The sequence below is a fragment of the Furipterus horrens genome, unplaced genomic scaffold (genome assembly GCF_987537825.1).
Source record: "Furipterus horrens unplaced genomic scaffold, mFurHor1.1.pri manual_scaffold_5, whole genome shotgun sequence".
Classification (NCBI taxonomy): domain Eukaryota; kingdom Metazoa; phylum Chordata; class Mammalia; order Chiroptera; family Furipteridae; genus Furipterus; species Furipterus horrens.
Window position 1 is genome coordinate 198,179,766 of NW_028327175.1, and position 19,242 is coordinate 198,199,007.

Here is a 19,242-nt window from a genome sequence, read left to right on the forward strand (position 1 = left end):
CGCCCACACCCGAGCCGCCCAGAGGTCCCCGTTCCTCAAAGCGCAAGGACTGGGGAGGCCGTCCTGTTCCTAGGGCTGGTTGGCCTTCCCCGGCTGCCCTCTCGCGGCCCGGCCTCTCCCAGTCGGACTTCGCGATTCGCCTGTAGCCCCCTCTACACTAAGTTCGCTTCCTTCTCTCCCCCATCCCCAGAGCCTGCCGCGCTCCAGGCCCGCTGCCGAGGGCCCACGCTCGTCCTGCCCTGAAGCTCGCGGTCTCCTAAGAAGCCGCGTTCTGGGACCGGGACGCGAGGCTGCAGCCCGGCGGTTGGAAACACCAGCTGGCTCAGCTCGCCGCGGCCGCCGCTTCGCTCAATTTCGCAACCTAGATAAGACCAGGTTCTCGCCTCTTCCGCGCCTCATTCTTCCCCGCTCGCAGGGCGTTTCAAGCCGCGTAAGATACCGGGGAGAGAGCGGCCGTGGTCGCGAACAAAGCCGCCTTTGTCTCCGCCGCCTCCGGGGTTAGGAGGATGTGCGTCCAGGTCGGACCCAGCGATCGCAGAGGCAGCCAGGGAGCCAGGCAGGAAAGTTTCAGAGACACCTGCTCTCGGGAAACCGTTCAAAGTTACACACGCTGGCAACACGGAACGCTTCGTTTTTCTTTTTAATTAGTTCAGTTTCACCACAACATTAAGTGTAACAATATTTTCTTTTTCTCTTTTTCTTAAAAAGGGACTGAACCCGGGCAGAGGTGGAGAGATGGGGGGGAGCGGGGCAAACTATGGCAGAACAACAGGTGTAGCTGACGAGGGGGGGGGGAGCAAAAAAAACAGATTGCGTGGCAGAGCAAGAAGCCCTGCGGAGCTGAGGGTGAACTTTACAAGAAATCTGTACATTTATCAAATAAGTTAAAATTCTCCTAAATTGATTGTCCTTCACTTAAAGCGCTCCAGTACCCTATCTTACTCCTTTGAGCATTGCTCCCTGTCCTTGTTCCTTCCTTCCCCCCCTTCCCCTTCTTCATCTTCTCTTCGTAACCAGACGATTGGAATTATACAGTGGAAATGCCTGCCCTTCTCCGCGGAGGAAGGGCAGGGCTCTCAGGAAATTTTGTACAGTATTGCACAGGTCAGAAGTACAACAGTTACCGCAGAACAAAAAGGTACGGGGAGAGGATAAAAGATACAGTATTTTTTTAATACTGAAATTACTCTCTCAAGACAGGGGACGATGTAATAAAAGTAATATTAATAATAATTTACCAACAAATGAAATTCTAAGAATAAATGCCACTAATAAATAAGACCACCGGGCCAAATGGGGAGCTGTTTCAAGAATCAGAAGTCTGCTTTTTGACTGTCTTGTCTTTTCCCTTTAAACTATTAGAGAATTCTTCGGTCACAAAGCAGGACAGATGAAGAGGTCAATTGCGACAGACCTCTGCCGAGAGAAAAGCGGCCTGAGTCGGGGGTTCCTGTAAGAGGCTGCTCAGATTTTGAAAACTGGGGAGGATAACTAATTCGGGGTGGAGAGGGAGAACCACACCCAGAAATCCGGAAATAAATGTCCTACAACGTAAATTCATTCCCCCTCCCTCCCTCTGAAAATAGTTTTATAGAAATTGAATAAACCAGAGAGGTTCAGGTTTTTGAGCTGATTTTCCTTCTATAAAAATAAAACCAAAAAGCCACAGCGCAATGCGAATTTGGGGTGGGTGGGGGCGTTGCTCCTATTCCAAAAGCCTTCGGTCGAAATACTCGACCCGGAATTGTATCTTTTTCCTGCTCTCATAATATTAACCAAAAACAAAAGTAAGAGGGGAAGCGCCTCAAATCCATTAGGGATGAATTGCACGAAAATGCATTGTCAATACTTACAAAACGCTACCAATTGGGGGAGGGGAGGCCGGGGCAGCGCGCGGACGCCCCGGCTCCCGAAGGCCGCTGGACGTCTCGGCGCCCTCGGCCCGGCCCAGTCTCCTCCGGGGTCTGGGAAGGGGGCCGGGCGCTCCCTCCTCCTCCCCTCTCGGGCCTCAGACGGGCCGTAGCAGCGGCACGGAGGAGACCACCGGGTGCGAGTAGTAGACTGGGTGTGGGAAGGTGAGCAGCGGCTGGCTGACGGGCGCCGGGGCCCCCGCGGCCGCGGCGGCAGCGCCCTCGGCCGCCGAGTTCTCGTGGTAGAGGATGGGCACCCGCACGATGCGCTGCGCCGCCGCGTGGCTCAGGTTGGCCGCCTCCAGCTCGGCCGCCAGCTGCCGCTTCCACTTGTTGCGGCGGTTCTGGAACCAGATCTTGACCTGCGTCTCCGTGAGATGCAGCGAGGCGGCCAGGCCCGCGCGCTCCGAGCTGCTCAGGTAGCGCTTCATGTCGAAGGTGGACTCGAGCTGGAAGACCTGACTGCGCGAGAAGACCGTGCGCGTCTTCTTCTTGCGGCACGCGGGCTTCTTCTCGGGGCTCTCGGCGCCCTTCTTCCAGTCCTCGGCGCCCGAAGTCGCCGCCGCCCCGACGCTCGCCCCGGCCGCGCCAGGCGCCGCCTCGCCCTCCTTCTTGCCTTCCTCCGAGTCGCTCTCCTCTAGAATGATCTCGTCCGGGCTCTTGGAGTCCAGCTCCTTGTGATCGGGGTCGGCCTTGAGCAATGGCTCGGGGGAGTCGCGGTCAGTGCCAGAGGCGGGGGAGGAGTCTCGCAGGAGGGCCTTCTCCGACGCTGGGGAGAGACAAACAGACGGATGCGCACACACGCACACACGCACACCGACACAGCGGCCCGCGAGGCCCGCGCCAGGGGGGGCCGCCGGCTCCATCAGCGGCCCCTCCGGATCCCAAGCCTCAAGGTCCCACCATTCCCGCCGGCCTCCTCCTGCCCGGCTGAGCCAGAATAGGGCTCGGCACCCTGGGATCCCCCTCCTCCCAAAGGACAGACATCAGAGCTCCAGACGGTGGCAGAGAGACCGCTTCCTCCCCCAGCATCCCCACCGGGGGCCCATGAAGAGATTCGTCCCCGTCTTGGGTGTGCCCGAGTCGCTCCCTCCATCCAGACCAAATCCCCAGACCCAGCTTCCAGAAGCCTCTCCATTCAGGCCCGAGGCCACTTTCCCCGGGAAGCGCCGCGCCCCGGGCTCCAACTCCACTTTTCTCACCAAGTGGGATTGGATTCCCAGGCAGCGCAACCGAGTGCGCTGCTGGGAGATGGCAAGCCAGGGGACCTGAAGAAGCTGACCAAACAGGGGGGTGAAGGCTGTGGGCCCCAGGGCTGCGGTGGGACTCAGCGCGGGGCAGGAATGGGACAGGCACGCAAGGAGGACAACGAAAGTTCAAAGAGTGGTCGGTACCTTCAGGTCGCGGGAGGTGGCCACCGGCGGGGGTCAGGGTGTAGGGGTACCACCAGGCCGGGGAGCGCTCCAGGTAGTGCGCGGGCAGGGCAAACCTCTGCGCCGGGATCTCAAAGCGGGGGAAAGCCAAGTCGCCCACCTGCGAGAGCGCGAAGCCTGCGGCGCCCTCCAGGGCCCCCTTGGCCGCAGCGGCAGCAGCGGCTGCAGCGGCGGCGGCCGAGGCCGGGGCGAAGAGCGTCCGTGCGGGCGGCTGCGGTTTAGGGGGCGGCCGGTGGTGGTCTCCGTTGAGCAGGTTCTTGATGGAGAACGGGGACTCCTTGGGCGCGGGAGGCGGGGGCGGCGGCGGCGGGGGCTGCGCGCTAGCTGTGCCGGGGGCGTCCGGCCCGGGCTCTGGCATGGTCCCCTCTCCTCCGGGTTCCCGCGAGGGAGGGAGCAGAACAGGCGGGCGGCCGGGCGGGCAGGCGGGCGGCCGGAAATCAGACCATAAACAGGACTCAACTGTGGGGCGCAAAGCCGAGGGCCGCCCCGGGCGCAAATCCAGCGGCTCGAGGGCGGGGTGAGGACCCGGCCGGGAGGGCTCGCATGGGGAGGGGTGCTAAGGGGTGGGAAGCGGCCCTGCCGCGGCACGGAGGGAGCGAGGCGGCTCGGCGGCAGCTACAGCTCCCGGGGAGGAGGCGGCAAGAACAGTCCCCGGCTTGGGGCTGCGTCAATCCGGCGCCGGATGCTAATGATGAAATCAAAATGTCATCCAAGTTAAATGCAGGGAGTATACGGCGATTGGGCGCGTACAATGGCAAATGGGATTAGGCAGGCGAAGGCACAGCCGAGCCCGGGCCCCGCAGCCGCCTCCGCCACCGCCCCCTCCTTGCCTTTCCTAGGATTTTGGCGCTTTGGCTTCGGGCTATAAGAGCCCGCCTGTTATTGGCTTTATATAGTCCAATTAGGCAGCAAATGAGGACAAGCCTATTAGCACAAAAGGATATTGGCTCCCGCTAAAGAGGCACTCGGAGCGCTCCGGCTGGAGCAGGAGGCGAGAGAGGGACTCGGAGCTGGTGGCGCCCCCGGCCCGGAGCGCACTGACTGTCGCCGCGCCGGGAGCCTGAGCCTGCCTCCCCCCCACACCCCCGACCCCCACCCCCGCAGCTCAGGGACAGCTTCCAGCCTCCGGGCTTGCGGGAGGGGGAAGGGGCGGGCCAGGCCCGCTCGGGTCAGCTCGGGGTTATCCGCGTTCGCAGCTGCCGCTCCCCCGCCCCCAGGGGCTCGGCAGGGGCGGCCGCCCCCACGCAGCTGGAGAGCTACAGCAGCGCCAGTCCAGAAGTCAGAACGCGACCTCTGGTCCCCGGCGAACTCAGCACTTTCCTACCCTTGGGGGTCCAGCGGCCTCGGCATTTTATCCAATTCCTGTTAAGGGCGCGGCAACCAAGAAGATTTGGGTTTCCAACCCACCGTCCGGTCGATAGGAAGGGAATCGGGGTGTAAGTCCTTGCACAGCTCCAGCCGGCTCAGGAGTCCTTGTGGCCTTGGCCTTTGGCCCTGGGAACTCGAAGAGTGAGACTTTCCCTGGTAGCAAGAGTGGGTGTGCATCTCTGCGCACCCGAGTGTGCGCGCAGAACTGGCTGACGCCCGCGCGTCACTTAGTGGGGCCGCGGCGTCTGGCACCGACGGCTACGCTCGGAAGGGCGCTCCTCTCCTCTGGCCACGTCTAGGACCCCGCGGCTCCGAAAACAGCGTTTTCAGGTCTCTCTGGCTGAAGTTTGGAGCTGCCTAAGGCTTTAATAGGGCAGTGCGAACCGAAGACACATCGGCTTACCTTCCTCGGCTGTGGCCGTGTCAGGGGCACCTGCGGTTGTCCCGACGGCCACCAAGTCCCTAGAGAACCCTGATGGACTTCTGAGGGACAGCTAGGGGGACATTCACTCTACTCCATCGGCTTTAAAAACAACTCCCCAGGTTGCACAACAATTCTGTAAGGCAGGCATGTCAGACTCTAGATTCAAGCATCAAATAATCAGAATTTGCTTGTGGGGTCCCTTCCCTAGGAACGGCACCCTAGTCAGAGAAAGGTGGCAAACTAGCCACCACTCCTCTCCACCCGTTGTGAGCTTCCTACCCCTGAGGTCACTTTGTGGCCCCTTCGCATCCCCACCGCCTTCTTTTTCGTTAGATCGAGTGGAGCCCTCACCTACCTCAAGGCCGCCCTGCACTGGCAGATGCGGCCGCTCTGGTTCCCCAGTTGAGAAGTGGGTACGTTTTATTTTCTGATGCGGGGCTTCAGACTTCCCGTATCAAATCTCGATGGGCACATTTCATGCTTCTTTCAGCAAACATTCATCTACGGTAGTGAACCCTATTTTTGCTTTAGGAACCTGGGAACGTTGTAAATGGTGATTCCATAAACAATTATTATTATTCTCATTATTATTACTCTCTTGAGTTTGTACAGGGCTTTACTGGAACGCAAACGCTATCCAGTGATCTGAGTTGGAACCAATCACAGCCCTGAGGCTCAAGCCGGATGGGTCTCATGCTCGGATTTTATAGATGGCAGCCGGCTCCTGGAGAGGAGGAGGCCCGGCAGAGGTCACCCAGCTGGTACTGGGCCGCCGGAAGTCATTTTCTCCCCAGCTGCAGAAGTAGCTCCGTGCACGTAGGTCTACGCAGATTGGGTGGGCACGGCCCGCACCCACGAGCCACGGGGCTGAGGGCGTGGCGGACAGGCCCCTGCAAGCGTCCTGTCCCAGGGGGATGCGAGCAAAACTTTCCCGAAGTTCTGGCGCATGGAAGCCGCCTTTAAACTGAGACGGGCAGAAAAGCTCACATCTCAGGTAGAGGAAGCGCCTGGCAGATGTTTGGTTTGGAGAGGTGGGCTCTTGGCTATTGGACACTTGAAACTCGGGGACTGGAAGGGGTTCAGGCTGGCGGGAGACGAGTCCCGGACAGCCGTCCCCGAACCCTGCGGCTTCGCTAGATGAGCATAGCTCCCTCTTCTTCCCAAGTTTTTCCGGGGTCGCGTAGGTGCGCTGGTGTGTGTGTGTGTGCGCGCGCGCGTGTTTTCACTAGGGAGAGTTGTTTGCATGTCAGCGCCCACATCTTATCCCGCTAAGTTTCAGGGACGTTGGCCTTGAACAGCCATGTGCACGGAGTAAATCTCTCTTTTTCTTCCGCTTGGAGAAAGTTTGCGGGTGTGGGGTCGGGGCACTGACGCGGCCATTCACTCGCCCCCTGGCGAAGGATGCTGCCTCCGCTTGCTCACGCCCACTCCACTCAAAGTCAGGCAAACAGCGCCCTCTAAGGGACGTCCTCTAAACCAAACCTGCTGGCTCGGCGGGAGAAACCGCGGTCTCCGCGCAAAGCGTTTCAACGCCACCGCGGTCTTACCCTTCCGGACCTTGGCCGGGGAACAAAAGCATTTCCCCCGTCCGGATTCTGGGAGAAGCGGAGAGCGAGACCGCCTGCAGATCTCTGCGGAGCTTTACTTGGTGACCACAGAAAGTGATCTCGCCTGCCTCTCACCTTCATCCCCTCTTTTCTAGACCCCGTTTTAGGGCCTATTTGAAGTTCCCTCTGGTAACTGATTTCTGAGGTGCGCGTCCTGAGTGCAGGCTAGATGGGAGCCCCTTGGAAGGATTCGGGGCACAGCCGGCCAACCAGTGGTGCTCAAGTAACCGCTTCTGTGAGTGCCTGGGTGAATGAATAAATGAATGAATTCACAGTTCCCATTGCAGGGGATTTGCCTAGTTGATTAGGGTCCTTCAGATAGCCTGATCATGCCCAGAAGCAGTTTTTTAAAAGTTCAGTGAGAACCTGAGGTCTTTTGATGACACTTTTTACCAAACCTAAAGAAGCCCCAGCGACAGGATCAGGAGAGGGGCCTGTCCCAGGCTGATCCAAGGCCTCGGGCTGTGCCCCAGTGTTTGCAAGGCTCCCTGGGACAAGGAGCCCAGAGGGCAGAGGGGCCCTGGAGAGCGCCCAGCTTTTACATAAAAGGATGAGGTTTGGCATAGGAATGCTCCCTCATCCGCCTCCCACCCCGCCCCTCATGACCAGCACACCCCCAGAACATGACAAGTCAGTCCATGGTGAGCTCCCCAAGGGAGAAGAGCATTTCCATATTATCCAAAACTTCCCCTGCTTCCCTCCCTCGGGTCCATCTTGGAATAGCTTCCTGGGATGGCCCAAGCGCTTACCCAAGGAGTAGACAGACCAAGGAGGATTCTGGTCAAGGCTGCTGGGCTGCCCACTGTTAACCTAGCCAGAGCTGGCAGGGCTGCTGATGGGCACATTTCAACACCTAATTCTCCTGACTTGCAGGTCCTTGATTTGTAGGCAAGGTGGAAAGAAGCCTGGGGGTGTGACCCTGGGGAAACTGCACGCGGGCTGCCTGTGCTCTGGTCCCCTGCCCTGGAACATTCTCTCCCACCCGTTCCAGTGATGCCTAGAATGTGGCCGAAGCCCCTCCCTCCCTCTGGCTGACAACTACGACCCTGAGGAAATGCACAGCCCGCAGAGATGGGCCCTAGCCATGCCGTCCTTCGTCACACAGGCATCCTGAGTACCATACAGCGTCCTGAGAGTGGCCGACTGTCTAGCCCGTGCCTGAGAGTAGAAAATCATACAGAGAGGCGCTCTCAGCTAACAGTTACCAAGCCTTCATGATATGCCCGACACTCTCACCCAGTGAGGCAGGAACTATTGTTATTGCTATTTGACAGAGGAGCAAACTGAGGCGCAGACAGAGGGACAGAGGGGAACGAGTCCCAGACACACTGAGCCTCAGAGGGTTGTCACCAGCCCCCACGGGCAGGCACACGGTACACACCACGGGAGTGCTGGCCTTAGTGCTGGCCTTCAGCACTTTCTGGGGTGAGCCCAGAATCGCGAGGTTTCCCCGAAAAAGCTGGTGCACCTTACAAAGGAGAGTGCCCTGGACTTGCTCTGGTGCCTCCCACAGGCCTTGCTCTACAGCCAAGGCCAAGGCCAAGGCGCTAGCTAGCTCGGCCACACGTCCCCAGTCTCTTGTCTTCTGAAAAAAGACCTTCTCCGCAGACCAAGCATCTCTCCCGTGTGGTTATTCCCGGGCTGCTTTCCATCTTCAGAGCTCTCACTAGGGGAAAACAAATGCGGTTTTGGCTTTTGGCTCCATTCAATCTTACAGTTCGCAGTGTCTGGGTATTTTGGGGGCTCCGGTTCATAATTTGCTGTGACCTTTGATAAGGTACAGGATGTCTCTGTATCCCAGCCTCCTCATCTGGAAAACCAAGGGGTGCATCAAAGTGACTCAAGGCAGGACACCCTTCTTCCTGTCTTGTGGAGAAGGCTGTCCGAGGTCCCGACTCCATCCTCAGGGCTCACCAGACCCCCTTGGTGTGACCCTCTGGGGACTGCGGGGCTGTCCACACCCTGACGCACAGGGGGGCTGCTTTCCTGACGTTGTGCAAGGGCCCCGTTGTGGATGCAGATGCTCTGCTTTTATTTCTATTCCACGGCTGAGCCAGGCTGGCATCTCCGTGGCAAGTCTTGCTCAATACCAATATCGCTGCAACGTATTCAACCAATGTCTCTCGAGCACCTATCACGTGCCTCTGCTCTATTCTAGGCACGTGGTATAACTCGGTGGACGAAGCAAAGGTCCTTGCCTTCAGGGAGCTCACATTCTAGCGGGAGAAGCAGGTGAATTCAAGTGTGTTCAGGTGTCCCTGGAGACACTGAAAAGGGCACTGGATGGGGCAGGGTGTTGTAATGTTAAATCAGGCGGTTAAGTGGGCTGCTCTAAGGTGAGGTTTAAATGAAGACCCCGAAGAGGTGGTTGTTGGGGTGAGTGTTCCAGGTAGAAGGAGGTGCTTCTGAACAGAGGGATATACTTGAGCAAAGGGTACCAGGTGGGGGAGGGGGGTGCCTGGCATGTTCGAGAGTCTGCAAGGACGTCTGACCAAGGGGAACCTAGCAGAGGAGGCGGGAGGGGTAAGAGCTGCCAAGCACACGGGCCTTTGGAGGCCCTGGGAGGAATTCTGTCTTTACCCTGAGTGAAATGGAGGACCACCACAGAGTTGTGGGGTTTTTTTTAATCAGCTCTTTTGAGAATAATAGACTGTGCAATAAAAGGCACACATTCTGAGGGTAGGGTCGGGGAAACTTTGACGACCGTATACACCTGTATAACAACCCCCCTAGGCAGTACAAAGCCCAACCTTCAAGAGACCACTGATTTGATTTTATTATTAGAGATTAGTGTCTCTGGCTCTTGAAGTTCCTACCAGTGCACATGGATGTCCAGTAGGTGTTCTTTCTAAGTCTGGCTCCTTTGCCTCAATGTGTCTGTAATCTGCCCGTGGCGTGATGCAGGCCATTCCCACGTCAGTGCTTTTAGCAGGCAAGGGGCAAGTCTGGCTTACATTAAGAATCAGTTTTATATTTACCAAGTTGCAATGGGACTCTTATTCTAAAATATCCACATCCGATGAATGGTTAAAGATACTGTGGTATATCCATACAATGGAATAGTGAATGATTCCAGTTATAGGAAAGGTTGCCACAACAGATAACTTTAGAGGGACAGAAGGTAGGTAAGTGTTTGCTTACGGCTGACGGGTGGAGGGTAAGTGGGCAGTGCTTGCTAATGGGTACAGGGTTTCTTTGGGGGATGACGAAAATGTCCTAAAATTGGTTGTGATGGTGTTTGCCCAGTTCTGTGACTGTACTAAATCCGATTGAACTGTAGTTTTAAATGGGCAGATTGTGTGAAACATGAATGACAATTTAATGAAGTTCTTTAAAAATCTAGCACCCAGCATCCGTGTGCATGCACAGCCTTGGGAGCCCCATGAAGCTGGTCCACTGACCCGGCTGGGGCTCCGTCAACTCTTTCCACTTAGTTCCTGTGTCTGCTGGTGACTGAGCAGGGAGAGAGGGACACAAGGACCACTGGATCAGCCTCCTGTGTGTGAGGAGCACTCTGCTTATGCCACAGGGGCAGCCGTGCGCTCTCAGCCCCTCCTGGGGTCCTGTCAGCTGCCTCTGAGCTGAGCCAGGGCCCCTCCCCATGGCCCATGTGGGGCTGTTATCCTGGATGCCCCCTTCCAGCTGTGATGATCTGCGACGTTCTGTGACTCTGTGCGCCTTTCTTCAGTGCCTGAGGAATGACCCATTCTCCCTGAACCGTCACTTCTCTTCTGCCACAAGAAGGTGTCACGGTGAGGACAGTCCATGGTCATACAGAATAAACCAGGACAGCTCAGGAAGACTGCTGGGCAAGGAGCAGCTACAGTCTCCTCCAGGACGTATGCCAATGGCTGCAAAGTCCTCGAGGTTCTTTTGTTCATCCTCTCAGTCAACAGTCATGCTGGGCCAGCACCGGGCCAGGCCCCGGGAGTGTAAGATGAAGCCGGTGACAGCCGCTGTCCTAGCTTGCAGCTTAGGGAGGGAGATCGAGAAGGGAACAAGGACCGGCCATGCAGTGTGTGGGGCAAAGTGCATCTAGCCCAGGTAGACACAGAGTAATTTGGAATCACAGAACAAGAAACCACTAATTCAGTCCAGTGGTGTAGTGTGGTCAGTGGAGGCTTCTTGGAGGAGGTGATCAACTAGAGCCTTGATGAATGTGTTATGAGGTAGAGAGGAGAGAAGAACAAAGAGGCAGTGGAAGCAGCCAGGGCATGGTCACAGGGGTTGGGAAAGGGCTTCACATGGTGGCGGGGGATGGGAGGGTGCAGAGGGCTTAAGGGGGAAGCCAGGACTTGGCCAAACCCACCAACTCACCTGGTGGTGGCGGTGACGGTGGCCGTAGCCATGAATCACGGGGCTCAGGAGTCTGCCCCTTCTGCCAGTTGTGGTAGGCAGCCTTCTGGAACATTCCCTGTGTTAGTTTCCTAGGACTGTTGTAACCAAGTACCACAAATTAGGGCTCTTAAAATAGTAGAGATGTGTTCTTTCACGGTTCTGGGGCCTGGAAGTCCAGCATCAAGGAGTTGGGGGTGCCATGCTCCCCCTCAGCTTCTCAAGAAGAACCCTTTCCAGGAAGGAATGCTGCTCTCCTAGCTTCTGCTGGCCTTCCTTGGCTTGTAGCTTCCTCACGCCCATTTCTGCCTCTGTCTTCACATGGTTTCCTTCTCTAGGTGTTTGTCCCTGTCTCTTCACAAAGGCCTTTTCATAAGGATACCACTCCAGTCCAACATGATCTAACCTTAACTTGAGTTACACTTTAGATCTTAACTTACATCTCTGAAGACCTTAGTTTCAATGAAGGTCACATTCAAAGGTACTGGGAGTTAGGACTTTGACATATATTTTTTGGGGGGGAGAGGGGGACACATTTTAGCTCACCGAGACCCCAGTCATCCCTGCCTGGTAACAGTCACTGCCTTGTGTAATCCCCTGGGCTTGAGTGTGGGCTGGCCCTGGTAACTGGCCTCCAATGAACAGAACACAGCAAAGGTGATATGTGTCTTGTTAACTGATTGTCTCTATTGCCTTTTCAGCTAAGGGAGCCTCTTGAACGCCTAGGCAATGGGGAGCCATCAAAGGATTTTCAACAGGAAGCCAGAGAATCTGATCAGCTTTAGGTTCTGGGAAGGTCCCTAGAACAATTTGAAGGGTTTGTCAGAGGAGGGACAGGTAGAGAGATGGGTAGAGGGTGGCTAATGGAGACCTAAACTACCAAGGATTTTCCACAGAGTGGATGCAACCATAGAACCAGCACCCACATTAAGAAACAGAACATTCCAGAACCCCAGAAGTCTTCTTTGTACTCCCATCTGGTAATTTGCCTTACCCCACCCGAACAAGAATAACCACAGTCCTGACCATAGATCAGTTTGCCAGCATTTGTGTTCTATGGTGATGGAATGATATCATTTACTTGCCTCTGGATCTGGCTTCTTTGATTAAACATTACGTGTGTGAGATTTATCCACTTCGTTTCACGCAGCTGCAGTTTTCCCTTCTCATTGTGCCGTGGTATTTCATTGGGCGAATACAACGGGATTGATATATCTGTTCTGCAGCTGAGGGACACTTGGGTGGCTTCCACAGTTCAGGACAACTCTGCGGGGAGCTGCTATCGGTACGTCTTCTGGTGACCACACACGTGTGGTTCTGCTGTAGGCTTTAGGCTGTGCATACATTCCCCTCTACTCACAGGAAAAAGTTAGACGACAGAAGTTCATGGGACCGAAGTGTCCCAGTCTGCTCCAGATGCCACCACCCTGGGGATTAGAGCTTTGACCTATGAATTTGATGGGACACAGACGTTCAGTCTACAGCAAAGGGCAAGTACTTGAAGCCTGGACTCGAGTCAGTCCTGATCGTCACCGACCACCTGTGTGGCTTGGCCAGGTCACTTTGCCTCGCCAGCGCTCAACTGTCCTTGTCTCCTTGTCTGTAAAGTGAAGGGTTGCAATAGATAGATCCAGCCCCAAAGTGCTATGATTTTGGCGTGGCCTTTTGTGGCCTCGCTGTGAAACTTCTGTAGATGAGACAGAATTGAGAGGGGAGACTTCTCACGCTCACACCTGGCCTTGGATGGGGCTCACTCTCTCAGCCAGAGGGGATGCATCCCAGGACACGAGTTTGCCCCAATTTTCTCTCCACATTGAAGGTCCCAAAGCCACAACAGCCCTGTAGGTTTCTCCCTGAAAGATGTAAGTACTTTCTAAGTCTCTGAAAAGGCTATAATGATGGATCAGATAAACCGATTGCCCTGTGGTATACAGGACACTTCGCTCTGTGTGGGTTGCTGGTTGACACTCTCTGACATGTATGCTGTTTTTCCAGAACATGGAATAATTAGAGTGCTGAAAACTGAATCCAATCCTATAAGCACCTACCATGTGTCAACCCCGCCCCGCTCCCTTTGAAGGGGCACAAGGTTGATGAGATGTGACCTGTGCACTCTGGGGCCTTACTGACAAGGGCAGGAGGCAGCCAGGCTGCAAATAGCTACTAAGTCAAGTTGAACCAGGATGAGTGCTAGCACAGGGACAGAGACATAGACGTGACATCTGAAACGGTGGAGGTGAACTCTGAAGGGAGAGCCTGGGGATGGGGCGCAGCTGTCTTGGGAAGTCTCATGCTGGGGCAACGGGGAGAAGGTGGCAATGACACCAGTTTTCAAGATGGAGAAGATTTCAACGGGCAGAGCAGAGGGTCGACCCCATTGTTCCTGCGTCCTCTCCTCCCCTCCCACCCAAGCTCGCAGAAGCTTTGTGTATCCTTCTACTAAATACTCCTCTTCGGCTGGGGCTAGCTTGAGGGCTTATTCTCACATATCTGTCACTTTAAAAAGCATTTGATTGATTCTTACTAAAGTGTCTATGACTTTAAAAAAAAACCCAAGTTATTTGTAGCTTGTGTATTTATAGACTAGAAGCCAGTCGTGATGCTAAATGCTTCATGATCTGACTTTAAGCCCCTGCTCTTAAATGTGGGAAGCCATAGGCCTGGAAGGTCAGATTCAGCAGTTAGCCTGGATGTGGGGGGTCCGGCAGAATCTGAACAGATGGAACCAGCGAAGGGCTCCCCGATCTATCCCAGCCCCCTACGACTACCTCCTTGGTGGATCCAGTGAGAGGCCTGAAGGGATGCAGACACCCGATGTCTGTTTTCTGTCTCAGCAAATCCTGGTTTTGACATTAGGATGGCGCCTCTCGCCCCTTGTGTTGCATCTTTAATCCATAAAGGGAGCGGGCCAGTGTGGCTACGCCAGGGGGCGGTTGGAAGGGGTGGGGGTTCGCATGCTGAGCAGGAGTCTCTTGAGCTGGAGAGGCTGCAGGATGGGGCAGGGGTAGGCTTGTCTCTGCCTCTCCCCGCAAGACGGCCAGGGCTACGCAGAGGCGGTGGGGATACGCCAGTGCCCATGACTGGAGCTCCGAAGTGTCAGTTACGCCACAGAGAGTCCTAGTGAGAGGCAAGGATGCTGCATCTGTCCTGTCCCTGCTCCTCGGGACAGTCTGGGGAAGGCCACCCGGGAGGTGCGAACTCCCAGACACTTCCAGCAGCAGTCTGGGCAACACGGCTGCAAGGCCGTCCTCCAGGAAGGTCACAGGTGCTTGAAGTCGGAAGCAGGAGCACCCACAGCACGGCCAGGGTGGGGCAGGGTGGGACGGAACAACCCGATCCAGGGAGACTCGCCCCAAGACAGGCACAATCTGCCGTATGTGCTTTTTGGGGGCTATCAGCTGGCTTTCCCCCACTTTGGTGGCAATATTAAAACAAGGGGGGCCACCCCGATGCTAAAAACAAACAAAAAAGGGCCCTCTCCTCTATCTGCTCCTTATCTTTGGAAATTTGTGGCAACCATTTCAGTTTAAACATATGACAATTAAATCGTTAAGAGTTCCTATGGTAAATTAATTACCCAGTAGAAAAGGGATCAATAGTGTAAATATATCATTTATGTAATGAGTCCCGGCTGCGATTTAGATGTCCAGATTGGTTTTTTCTTCCAGCTTCTGTCCTGGAAACAAGTCTAGCCTTTGGGCCAGGGCCAAACAAACAGCCTCTATCAGGTCCAAATCCAGAGCATTAAGTGGCCCAAATAGACAGGTGGGGGCAGGTGATACGGGGGGCTGCGACTGTGGGAAAATCGGAGCAATTTGCCAAAATGAGCCAAGTTCCTCCCATTACTCTTCATGTCTCTGCAGAAGATTACTCTTCGGAAACAGGGGGTGGAAGTTAAACATCCCCTTCAATGACGCTTCAGGTACGGCTCATTTCACCCCCTCCGCCCCTCCACTAGACACCCGAGTCCAACTGTGACCGCCTTTCTGAACACAGAGCCACGCTTGGGTGCCAGGAGCCCCCAGTTACCATCTGGGACCCGGCAGAGCCGCCTGCCCTGCCCACAGGCCCGCGGCGCATTCCCTTCAAGGCCGCTTCCCGCCCAGGCGTCAGGGGGGCCCCTCTGGGCAGGAAGCCATCACGGCTTCGGAAAACTTGAATCCATTCCTGCTCTTTTACCGAGCACCCTCTTTGTGCTCCTGTGCCCGTTCCCCCCTCCCCCGAGTCCCCCAGGCTGAGGGGCGCCGCTCTCCCCACACTCTGACCACACTGGGTCTATTGGTCTCTCATGGCCCGCACACACGGCCACAGCTCTCCCCGGGGTACCCGAGACCTGCGGTGGCCCTGATCATCCAGCCTGCAGGGCCTGCAGGGCACCAGCACCTAGGGGACCCTCAAACCTGTTTGCAGAACGTCCCCCAGCCTCAGGTGGCTTGGAGTTGAGACGGGCTTCTCTGCACAGCCTTCCCAGCCAGGTGTCTGCCATCTTCTCGGAGGCAACACCCCAGACACCTGGGCTTTCTCCTCTGCCTCCCTCCCTTCCCTCCTTCCGTCCTTCCTTCCCTCCTCCCTCCCTCCTTCCTTCTCTCCATCCCTCCTCCCTCCCTTCCCTCCTTCCTTCCCTCCCCCCTGCATAGGGAACTATACTGCCCCTGCAGTCATAAATTTGTGCAGTGGAAAGTGAGCTGACTTCAATTCCATCCCCAGCTCTGATCTCCAAAGGTGGGGGGCAGGAGGGAGGACCCCAGAGGGATCACGCAAAGCCCAGGGCACCATCCTAAGGGGAAAGGGCAGGAAACTCAAGCTGGAGTTTAGAGGTTGAAACCTGGAACATAAATGATCCAGGAAACCTTGGCCTTGGGGAAAATGAGATTGGAGGAGGGCAATTATGCATCAAATGCCACGTATTTGTCAGGAATTTGTTGCTTAATTGATGTTTTATTGCTCCCAGTGACATGTGTAGTGGAAATGAAATGGTACGTACAGCGGAGCAGGTGAAATTTATTCCTGCGTGTGTCTTAATGGGGGAATAAAGCGTCAATTAAACAATGAAGATGACATATATTTGATGTATGATCTCAAGAAGGAATATTACTCACTAAAATGTTATTTTACAATTTACAGTAATGGAGCACCTGGCAATAAGGAGAGGCACAGTTCACACATTTTCCATTATTTAAAAATAGCAAGAAATGTATCACTATTAAGTAATACACGAAAACTTCACTTTTAATAGTACTGCGTAAGATTTGTACCAGTAAGGGCTCTGTCGCGTTACCCAGCCAATGAATAATAGGTACAGGGCGGAGGGATGGGAGATAAGACCATGGGAGAAGATACATCTTTTCCCTGATCTTGAAAATGAGACAGACAAGGAACTTGGGCAGGCAAAACCATAAAAGGGGCTGCTGACTGAACGCGTGGGTGCCAGGCTCTGTACTGAACGTGACTTTGATCCTCAACCTCGAAGTAACGCTGCTTTAGCTCAAGGCTCTGAGACCTTGTCAGAGGTCACACAGCAAATCCGCAGCAAACCCAGCGTTTGAACCCAGGTCAGCCTGGCTTTGAGAGCTCTCTCTTTTCTGTCAGCAGCTATGAATGAAGAGGGAGGAAAATAAAAGGTAAACGTTCACTTAAAACGGGGAAGATCAAGGTCCAGCAGAAAAGAAAGTTTTCATCAGCGCAGGAGCAAAGGTGAGGGGGAAGGAGTTTAGAAAACACATGGAAAATTCTGGAAAAAAAAAAAGGGGGTTATCTACATAGCTGAGCTATGTGCCTTGCACAAAGGCTGCCTTTAGTTCAGAAGTTAGTTTACGAAGTAACAGCGGTCAGTGAAAGAAACAGATTTAATAAACTGAGTGTCTGTGTAGCAAGCCCAGAAATCTTGCACTGGCTTTCACTAACAAATTGGAAGTTTATTCCTTTTCAAAAGATACATGGCTTCAGCATGCACCCAAAAGGTGCCTATGAATAGAGGAAAATAATCAGAAAAGTTATTTGTCATAAATAAGGTGAAGAGTTCATATTCTTAATCTTTAAAAGTGTTTATATGTTATTACAAAAATATTCACCAGCATAGAAATCTAGGCAAAGAATGTAATGTTATTTTTAGCAAATCACAAACATAATGAACAGGTAATCATCTCTATTAATCAGTTACCTGCAAATTAAAACATCGATAAAATAACTTTTAATTATTAAATAAGCAAAACTAAGGGGGAAAGATAGTCCTCACTCCAGGGAAGAAGAGAGATATTCTTACATCACTGTTAGGAATGTAAACCAGATCAAGTTTTTCAGAAAGTAATTTGCTGATATGGATCAAGAGCTTTTAAAAAGTTTAAACAAACAGGTTCCCTTTAAAATATATCCTAAAAATAGCTGTGGACTTAAACCCATAAATATAGAGATACATATTCTACTGTTATTTGAGATGCAATATGACCGATATGTAAGAAAAGGGTTAAAGAAATTGGGGTGTAAGCAAACAGAATGGTGTTTACGAAGTATTTTTAATGACAAGAAAAAGTACTCATGATAAATCTCAACCAAAACAATATTACAAAGTATAATATGGATATAACTTTTTAAAAACACTGTGTATATATGTATAGAGAAGGAAAAAACTTGAAAAGTATAATAAACTTTCACAATCCATTTTTTAAAAGGGGAATATGGGCACTTTTAGTTTACTCTTTGCATTGTACTTTTGTATAATTTTCAAATTCTCCACATTAAGAAAATTAAAAAATATTTTTAAAAATCCTCACCCAGGGATGTGTTTATTGATTTTTTTAGAGAGAGTGGTAAGGGAAGAGAGAGAGAAAAAAAACATCGATTGGTTGCCTCCCACACGTGCCTGACCAGGATGAACCTACAACCTAGGTATGTATCATACGTGCCCTGACCAGGAAGCAAACCTTTTGGTGTACGGGACAATTCTCTAATCAGCCGAGCCACCTGACCAGGGCATAAACAAATATTTTCATAATCAGACAGAAACATTCTATTTTTTAAAACAGCAAAGTCCATTGGAAATAAAACATTTAAAGGTAAGTATTTTGAGGATAAAGTATTCAGGCTCTTTGTAATAAATCACAAAATGAACACACACAAGAGTTAGTGTGGGTTTCCATTAAACATCGATTTACTTTGCTATTTAAGGACAAAATGACTATTGTTTATTGGAACAAATAACAGTAGGTGGGAAATTCATTTAATGGTGAAGCGGATGGTTAAGAATAAGTGAAACTGGCTATGCCCTGACCAGACCAGCCCGCTCGGTCAGGCAGCAGGTAAGTCTACCGCCTGCAGAGTTCACGCGAGTGTCGGACTAAGCAGAAGTGGGTTCACACGTGCGTGGAATATTTATTATCATTTTGGTGGCACGGTGGCACGGCACAGTGGGATTTAGGATTTGGCTCATTTTAAAACTGGTGACCTAACACTATTTTTAAAGAAATAAATGAAAGTGAATGGAGTTTGTTTTGTTAGAAGAGCAAGAATTTTATCTTCTTTCATTTTTCTTTAACTTGAAAGAACAGTGAGCGAAGAGATAATGGCAGTGTCTGCCTTCTTCCTCCAGAACCTGTGGACAGGTCTGCAGCCCCGACAGGGAGAGACCCCGAGGCTGGAGAGTGAGGGGCTACAGGCTCGGGCAAGGGTCTGCTTTCAGAGGGGACGTCTGACGCCTCGTGGCACGGGGTCCCACAGAGGGGCAGTGGGATCAGGTGGCGAGAAATTCTTTGGAAGGACATGGCTCCAATAAAATCAGGGGCCGGGGGCAGCCAGGCAGCGGTGGGCACCGAGTCCTGCCTGAGGAACTTTCTAGTCGAGGCACGGCTACCACAGAAGCCTCGGCACACGCCTCACCAGCAGGGCCACCAGCCTCTGCAGGAACGACCAGCAGCTGCCTGCCTCCCTCCCAAGATGCCAAGTCCCTGCAGCAGCATCTCAGACCTGACTGGTCAAGCCCAGGTCACATGCCCCCCATTCCAGCTGCCGGGAGTGGGAGGACAGGGGGGTTGGCCCGCCTTGGTATCTGTAGCAGCAGCAAGGCTCTGCCTCCCATGTCCAAGGTCTGCAATGGCGGCCGGTCCCTGGATGGGGCTGGTGTTCCCGTGGCGGGAGGCCGAGACCCAGCCAAAGTCTTCTGCACACGCTCA

General features: G+C 53.6%; 1 protein-coding gene across 1 annotated transcript; it reads right to left on the reverse strand.

Annotated features, from left to right (window-relative positions):
• Positions 1–1,911: 1,911 nt before the first annotated feature.
• On the reverse strand, positions 1,912–3,701 carry HMX3 (H6 family homeobox 3). Its single transcript, XM_090279583.1, has 2 exons — positions 3,305–3,701; positions 1,912–2,679 (listed from the first exon to the last, which is right to left on the reverse strand). The coding sequence occupies exons 1-2, from the start codon at positions 3,699–3,701 to the stop codon at positions 2,009–2,011; spliced, it is 1,068 nt and encodes a 355-aa protein (XP_090135709.1). The 3' UTR covers positions 1,912–2,008.
• Positions 3,702–19,242: the final 15,541 nt, after the last annotated feature.

Coding starts and splice junctions, on each gene's coding strand:
- HMX3 (XM_090279583.1), bottom strand. CDS start 3,701: ATGCCAGAGCCCGGGCCGGACGCCCCCGGCACAGCTAGCGCGCAGCCC. Junction 2,680..3,304: donor CCACCTCCCGCGACCTGAAG/GTACCGACCACT, acceptor GTCTCTCCCCAG/CGTCGGAGAAGGCCCTCCTG.